Source organism: Macrobrachium nipponense, chromosome 4, assembly GCF_015104395.2.
Source record: "Macrobrachium nipponense isolate FS-2020 chromosome 4, ASM1510439v2, whole genome shotgun sequence".
NCBI lineage: Eukaryota > Metazoa > Arthropoda > Malacostraca > Decapoda > Palaemonidae > Macrobrachium > Macrobrachium nipponense.
Window position 1 is genome coordinate 9,248,758 of NC_061100.1, and position 8,716 is coordinate 9,257,473.

The 8,716-nt window shown below is 35.3% G+C and overlaps 1 protein-coding gene across 1 annotated transcript in view; it reads left to right on the forward strand.

Annotated features, from left to right (window-relative positions):
* The first annotated feature begins 269 nt into the window (after positions 1-269).
* LOC135210680 (paraneoplastic antigen Ma6E-like) overlaps positions 270-8,716 on the forward strand; it is a 10,064-nt gene continuing 1,617 nt past the window's right edge. Inside the window, exons 1-2 of the mRNA XM_064243456.1 lie at positions 270-284; positions 431-989. Of these exons, the coding sequence (XP_064099526.1) occupies positions 270-284; positions 431-989 (574 nt within the window). The remainder of the gene's footprint in view (positions 285-430; positions 990-8,716) is intronic.

Below are 8,716 nucleotides of genomic sequence, written 5' to 3' on the forward strand. Positions count from 1 at the left end.
GGAGAGAGAGACAGACAGACAGACAGAGAGGCTAATATTCTTCTCCATATAAAGTAAACGAGATGAAGAATGAATATGACGGGTTTTTATATTTTGTTTACCTGGGTGCGTTCTTTCCGGACGATTTTAACGACGATGTTTCCAAGCTATCAAAAATGAATGCTGTTTAGATGCTGTAGACTCTCTCTCTCTCTCTCTCTCAAGGATTGGTCATAGCACCTTATGCTGCGCTTAAAAATGGATAACTTTAGGGCAAGTCTAATGTAAAGATGGATAATGTTAAGGTAAGTGTAAAGTAAAAAATAGATTACATTTAGGTAAGTACCAACGTGAATTTTAATATACGTTTCTATTCAACGTACGATTCCTTATTTTCATTTTTTTTGTTATTTTTACCTTTTTAAATATATTTTAATTTTTCTATTTTCAGTTTTTGTTTATTCGTAAAAGCAGAAGCAGGAAAAGCAGGAGGAGAATTAGCAGAAGCAGGAATGGAAGCAGCAGCAGAAGCATAGAAGCAGCAGCAGCAGCAGCAGGAGAAGCAGGAGGAGAAGCAGAAGAAGCAGCAGAAGCAGGAGGAGAAGAAACAGCAGCAGAATCAGCAGAAGCAGAAGCAAGAGAAGCAGCAGAAGCAGTAGAAGCAGGAGAATCAGCAGCGGAAGCAGGAGGAGAAGCAGAAGCAGCAGAATCAGGAGTTGATGCAACAGCAGAAGCGGTAAAAGCAGTAGCAGCAGAAGTAGTAAAAGCAGCAGCAGAAGTAGTAAAAGCAGCAGCAGAAGCAGTCAGAAAAAAAGCAGTAGAAGCAGGAGGGGAAGAAGCAGCAGTATCAGAATCAGCAGAAGCAGTAGAAGAAGCAGTAGAATCAGCAGAAGCAGGAGAAGCAGGAGGAGAAGAAGCAGCAACAGCAGCAGCAGCAGCAGGAGAAGCAGGAGGAGAAACAGCAGCAGAAGAAGCAGTAGAAGTAGCAGCAGAAAAAGAGCACTGTAGAAGTAGGAGGGGAAGAAGCAGCAGTAGCAGAATCAGCAGAAGCAGGAGAAGAAACAGCAGTAGAAGCAGCAGAATCAGCAGGAGCAGGAGAAGAAATATCAGCAGTAGAATCAGCAGAATCAGCAGAAGCAGGAGAAGAAGAATCAGCAGTAGGATCAGCAGAATGAGCAGGAGTAGAAGCAGGAGGAGGAGGAGAAGCAGTACTATATGAGGGGAGGCGTAGTAATTGCCCTTCCGAACTTGTGTTACGGCGAACTAAAGTACTAGAATTTATGCAGCGATAAACTGCAAGTTGGTTAACCTCTCTCTCTCTCCATCTCCAACTCTCTCTCTCTCGCTCTCTCTCTCTCTCTCTCTCTCTCTCTCGGTTTTTTCCCCTTCTCTCTCTGTCTCTGTCTGTCTCTCTCTGTCTCTGTCTATGTCTCTCTCTCACACACACATCCTTGTACATATAAAGACACACATTGTTCCCCCCCCTCTCTCTCTCTCACATCGTTGTACACATAAAGACATACATTGTCTCTCTCTCTCTCTCTTTCTCTCTCTCTCTCTGTTTCACACACACACACAAACAAACACACATCCTTGTACATATAAACACAAACATTGTTCCTTCATTTTCCTCTGTCTGTCTGTCCGTTTCTCTCTCACATACACACATCCTTGTACAAACACACACACACACACATTGTTCCTATATCTCTCCCTCTGTCTGTCTGTCTGTCTCTCTCTTTGGCCTTTCAATAGTAGAAAGAAAAAGAGAGAAATAACCTTAGATTAGAATCCTACGAAAAAAAACAAAAAAACCCGAAGGACTTTCAGGACACCGAAGAAACATCCTTACAAACATTGATGGGACATCCTAGGACTTATAGTGCATTTACATCAACCGTGCATCTGCTGTCTAGGCCAGTCCATTACGACGCTCCTGATTGACTGTTGATAAGCCAATCACAGGGCTGAAACTCTCCTCAGTCTCTCTCGAGAGTTCATATGGGTAGGATCTATGTTCCATCTCTCCTGAGGGATATACGTTTTTCAAAAGCATCCCTCAGGAGAGGTGGAACATATTACATCCTGCTCATGTGAACTCCCTCGACAGAAGAGGGCGATTATATTAGAGGTGCCTCTTGCGTCGTTCGTCATTGACGTATACCTCTGTTTATCTCTATACGTTTGCCTTTTGTTTTACGTTACGTCCTTGTTACGTCATCAAGGGTCAGTGTGGTCTCTCGTTTTTCGGGAGGAGGAGGGGAAGGGAGATTTTGTTTTACTTATTTATTGGCCTTTTCTTTGAAGGGAGGGATATGAATTAATGATTAAATATGTAGATATATGTATATATTATATATATATACATATATATATATATATATATATACACACATATATATATATATATATATATATATATATATACATATATATATATATATATATATATATATATTTATGTATATATATATATATATATATTTATTTATATATATTATATATTTATATAAATATATCTATATATATATATATATATATTAGTACGTATATATATATATATATATATATATATATATATATATATATATTAGTATGTATGTATATATATATATATATATATATATATATATATATATATATATATTAAAAATTCTCAAAAATATAAACGAAAAAAAATAAGAGAATGAAAAAAAAACAGCCTTTCACTCCCTAAATAAAGGTATAATCTGACTGATCGATCGATTGATTGGATGAACGTTATCTGGCGTCGCTACCATGAAGTCTCTATTATTAGAACTGTTAATTCGTCCTGCATACATAGCTTACGTCGATGCCTCGACGTACAAAATCTAAAAAATATTTTCAAATAATTTTGCAACAAGATATTTACCGTTTCTCCTGAATAGAAAATAATTTTCTACATGGCAGTGGAATTAGGAAATTCGTCTAAAAACAGCAATTAATTAAAAAGCACGAAAGACAATATCGAAGCAGATAAGTAATCACAGCCATCACTGGGGAATCAGCAACGTTCAGATAGACAAATTACCGTCAAAAAAACGTTTCTCATTCTCGTCCACAGTGAACGTTTCCGATATCCTCGGGGGAGAGAGATCTCTGGCGGCAATTAAAGAATCCGATACCCTTTTGGGGGGAGGGGTTGGAGATGGTTGGGAAGGGGGATGGGGAGGGGATTATACCCTTTTGGAGAGGGTTTCAGTTGGAGATTGTTGGGAGGGGTAGGGGGAGGGGGAGGGTATTAAAATGAAAGCTCTTTTTTTTTTTTTTTTTTTTTTTTTTTTTTACGTATTCAGGGACAGACCAGTTCCTTGAAATATGAATTACGGCGTCCCATTAGGGGAGATTTCGCGACCGCTCCAAACTTCCTTCATAATTCAGTGAGAGAGAGAGAGAGAGAGAGAGAGAGAGAGAGAGAGAGAGAGAGAGAGAGAGAAATATGTGTGGCTGTATTGCAAGATATTCTTGAGCTCATGGGAATTGGTATTTCGTCATAGGAACCAATTCAGACGCTTGATGGCAGTAATTATGGAGATGATGATGATGATGATTATCGAGATAATGATGATGTAAAAACACACACACACACACACACACAAACACACATACACACACGCACTTTTACGAATCAGACATGCTTATTTCCCGCATGAATTTAGGCTTGTATGATAACCACACGAAACAAACAATAATATATAAACATAATATATATGAAAGAGATAATATATATATATATATATATAGATATCCATACATACATATATATATATATATTATATATATATATATATATATATATATATATATTATAATATATGTCTAATAAAAAGAGCCCATAAAAACACCAAAATATAGAGAGAGAAATACTATATTTCAGAGACTGCTGTCTCCCTCTTCAGGTATATGAATGAGAAAAGTTACAGAAAATGTGGTATTTATACCAAGAGGTCCATCCACACCTAAGCCCATTTAGGTCACTCCCGCTGATAATATTCCTTTAATCTTCTTAAGCGTCGGTTGAATGAAAACCTGGTCGACGATATCTGAGTCCCATGCTCCCTTTGAGATATTCATTACCTGCCTCTCTTTGATCATGGCCGATTCCATCATTTGACTCTTGTACCGGCAGTTGCTGCTATAAATTATACGTGACAAATTCCAGTTTATGCTATGGTTATGTTCATCTATATGGTTGAAAATAGCTGAGTTCTGTTGTCCATACCTAACTGACCGTTTGTGCTGTATTAATCTCTGGGGAAGTGATTTTCCTGTAAATCCGATGTAAGATTGGTCACAGTCCTGGCATGGGATTTCGTAAACGGCTGTGTCCTTGGGGGATGTGTTTTGTTGGACGTTAATCAGGGATTTGGCTAAGGTATTTGGGTAAGTAAATGCAAAAGGGTTAGATCTCCCGAGGGTCTGGGGCCACCTGTCCTTAATCCTGTCCAGGTGTGGAATTTTGATTTTAATTTTATTGTTGGGCGTGTCTCTGGTCTTGTCTTGAGGGGGTCGGTAGAAAATTACGTTTGCTTCGTGAATTGCTTTCTCAATTATATGGTCAGGATACCTTAAAGACGAAAGCTGTTCAAATTTTTCCAGGAAATCTGGAGAACAAATTCGTAAGGCTCTTATGAATAAGTTGCTGGCTACGTCTATCTTGATAGGAATGTCATGATAGCTGAAGTAGTAAATGTATGAAAGTGAGAACGTTGGTTTTCTGTATATGGTAAATTTGTATTCTGTCGTGTCTCTGATTATAAAAACATCAAGAAAAGGGATTTTGTTGTCTGTTTCCCATTCGACTTTAAATTTGATGCTGGGCACTAATGCGTTTAAGTTTGAAAAGAATTAATTAAACTTGCCCCATTTATCATCCCAAAATGTTAGAATATCATCTACATATCTCATACACATCATGTTTTTGGGTTTTATTGCATTTATTACTGTAGTTTCAAAGTATTCCATGTACAGGTTGGCTACAACATGACTTAAAGGACTACCCATACTACACCCGAATTTTTGCTTATAGAATGATTCCCCGAATGAAAATACGTTATTAGATACACATAATTCAACTAACTTTATTATTTTGTCTAACGCCAATGGGAAATGATCTGAATAAGGAGATAGTTTTTCCCTCAAAAAGTAAAGAACGTCCTGTACTGGTACTTTTGTGAACAGGGAATCTACGTCAAGGCTTAAAAGTTTGATGTTGTGAAGTGGTATATGTGCTTCTCTGAATTTGTGACAAAAATCTTCCGAATGTTTAATGTGACTGGGAGAAAAAGTGCCTAAAGATGGGGAAAGGAGACCAGCTATCCATTTAGAAATTTTGTAATTGAAAGCTCCGGCACATGAAACGATGGGTCTGAATGGAAGGTTGTCTTTGTGAGTTTTGGGAAGGCCATAAAAGTAGGGTAGTTTAGGATTAATTACTTCAAAATTCTCTAAAAGTTCAATGCTCTTTTTGTCTTGGCCAATTAATCTTACTTTCCGAAAAAATTCTGTGGGGACGTTTTGGAGGGGATTTTTCGTCAGTTTGTCGTAAGTGTTTGTGTCGCTAAGGAGTTGGTTGATTTTGTCGAGGTAGAAATCTTTGTCCATGATTACGATTTTGCCGTCTTTGTCGGATCTACTTATTACAACGTCTAACTTTTTTTAGCGAGCGGATGGCTATCATAAATCTACGGTGGACACGATATTTCTTATTAAGGTCAGTTAAAGCATTTAGTAACACTCCTTTTAAACATATCCTTTCACGGCTGTAGTTTTTGTCCGATATGAATTTATCAAAAGCCACTATGAAGTCTAGGTTGTTTTTCCGGTCAGGCATAAGGGCAAAGGATAAGCCTAGATTTAAAACTAAATGTTGGTTTACAGTAATGGGGGTGTTTGATAAATTGAAAACCGCAGGAACTGCCGGTACAAGAGTCAAATGATGGAATCGGCCCTGATCATAGAGGCAGGTAGGTAATGAATATCTCAAAGGGAGCATGGGTTGGGACTCGGATAATCGACGACCAGGTTTTCATTCAACCGACGCTAAGAAGATTAAAGGAAGATTATCAGCGGAAGTGACCTAAATTGGCTTACCTGTGTTTCTATAACTTTGCTCATTCATATACCTGAAGAGAGAGACAGCAGTCTCTGGAATATAGTACTTTTTTTCTCTCTATATTTTGGTGTTTTTATGGGCTCCTTTTATTAGATGGAATTCTGTTATAACAGAACATTTTTACCAGCTATATATATATATATATATATATATATATGATATATATATATATATATATATATAGTATATATATAGGTATATATATATATATATATATATATATATATATATATATATATATATATATATATATATATATATATATAGCTGGTAAAAATGTTCTGTTATAACAGAATTCCATCTAATAAAAGGAGCCCATAAAAACACCAAAATATAAAGAGAAAAGTACTATATTTCAGAGACTGCTGTCTCTCTCTTCAGGTATATATATTATATATATATATATATATATATATATATATATATATATATATACATATATATATATATATATAGGGTGAAAGTAAAAACTGAATTGGAAAATAGAATAAAATATATAAAAAAGGTAAAATACCTTACACTTTCAACCACGTGAGGTTAAATGTTTAACCCAGCAGTAGAAAGGGATACAAGAGAAATTAATAGAGTAGAAATAGATACAATAGAAAGTAATAGAGTAGAAATAGATACAATAGAAAGTAATACAATAGAAGGGATACAATAGAAAGTAATACATCAGAAAGAGATACATAAGAAGTAATACAGCAGAACTCTATTACAAGAGAAAGTAATAGAGTAGAAATGGATACAAGAGAAAGTAATAGAGTAGAAGGGATACAAGAGAAGTAATACAGTAGAAAGAGATACAATAAAAAGTAATACAGCAGAAATGGATACAAGAGGAAAGTAATAGAGTAGAAAAAGGGGGGGAATAAAAAACAATAGAAAGTAACATCAGCTGTTATCAAAACACAACATCACACACTGTATTACAATTAAAACGGCGGTACGACACTTCTGCGCATGCGCAGTAATTTGCATACGACAGCCGACCCGGAAATGAAAAAAAAAAAAATAAAGAATTCCTGGGTATGGTGAATTGTACGTAAGTGGCTGCTTCGCTCAGCACGAGTAAGTGTAAGTGTGTAAGTGAAAGTAACTTGTCATTATAATGGAGTGGTTTTTGTATGCACACGTGTGGATAGTATGCATTGTTGGGTATAATTACGTGCATACGTGATGCATGCGGGCATGCATATGCAAGCGCCCGTTAACATTGTAGGCATGCATGCAGATATGTGTAATTGTAATTGCATATGTGACTTGCTTAATTTAAAGATACTACTCTCTCTCTCCCTCCCTCTCTCTCCTCGTCTCTCCTCGTCCATACTCTCATCTCTCTCTCTACATCTCGGTTATTATTATGTATATATATATATATATGTGCATAATATGTGTATACATACACAATTACATATATGCAAGCATGTATGCATACACACACACGAAACGCATGGATGCAATTACATGCAAATGAAATAATCTTGCCAAAGCAAACCTGATTCTCTCTCTCTCTCTCTCTCTCTCTCTCTCTCTCTCTCTCTCAGCTACAGTGCTTGCTGCCATCCCTGTATCACACAAACCACCCTTCCCACCACATAACACACAAACACAAACACCGTTAAGTGTACGTTCTCTCTCTCTCTCTCTCTCTCTCTCTCTCTCTCTCTCTCTCTCTCTCTCTCTCTCTCTCTCTCTCTCCTCCGCAGCAAAGCCTCCACAGTACACAATTATGCAAAGGGAAGACATTCAAAAATGCATTAGGACCACCGACGTCACCGCATTTTTCCCGTCCCGAAATCCTAGTCCATCCTGGTCCTCTTCCCTCCTCATTTTCATCCTCATTCTCTTCCTCATCCTCATCCTCATCCTCTTGGTTGGTTAATGCTTGTATGGCTTAATACGCAACTGGTTACCTGCTTTGACTTTCACGTCTTGTATACCTAATTTGGGTGGGACAAGACTTTGATATCTTGGTCATATATATATAGTATATATTATATATATATATATATTATATATATATATATATATATATATATTATATATATATATAATATTATATATATATATATATATATATATATATATATATGTACACATTTATGTATACATACATACATATATAAGAAATATATACATAATATAAATACATAATATATATATATATATATATATATATATATATGTACACATTTATGTATACATACATACATATATATAATATACATACAATAATATACATAATATTATATATATATATATATATATATATATTATATATATCATATATATATATATATATAGTTCAGCCTTATGCCACTGGCCAGTGGCGGGAAGATAAATCTAAATCTAAAATATAATATATATATATATATATATATATATAGATATATATATATATATGTATATATATATATATATAATATATATTATATATATATACATATACATACATACATATTATTTAATATGAAAATAAATAAATATAAATTACCACAATTTAGAAGTTAAGTAAAGCGTAGGCAGATATAAATGAAGAATTCAGAATTACCTAAAAAATAAAGAAAAACTAAAGAAAAAAATGGAGCCTATATCCAA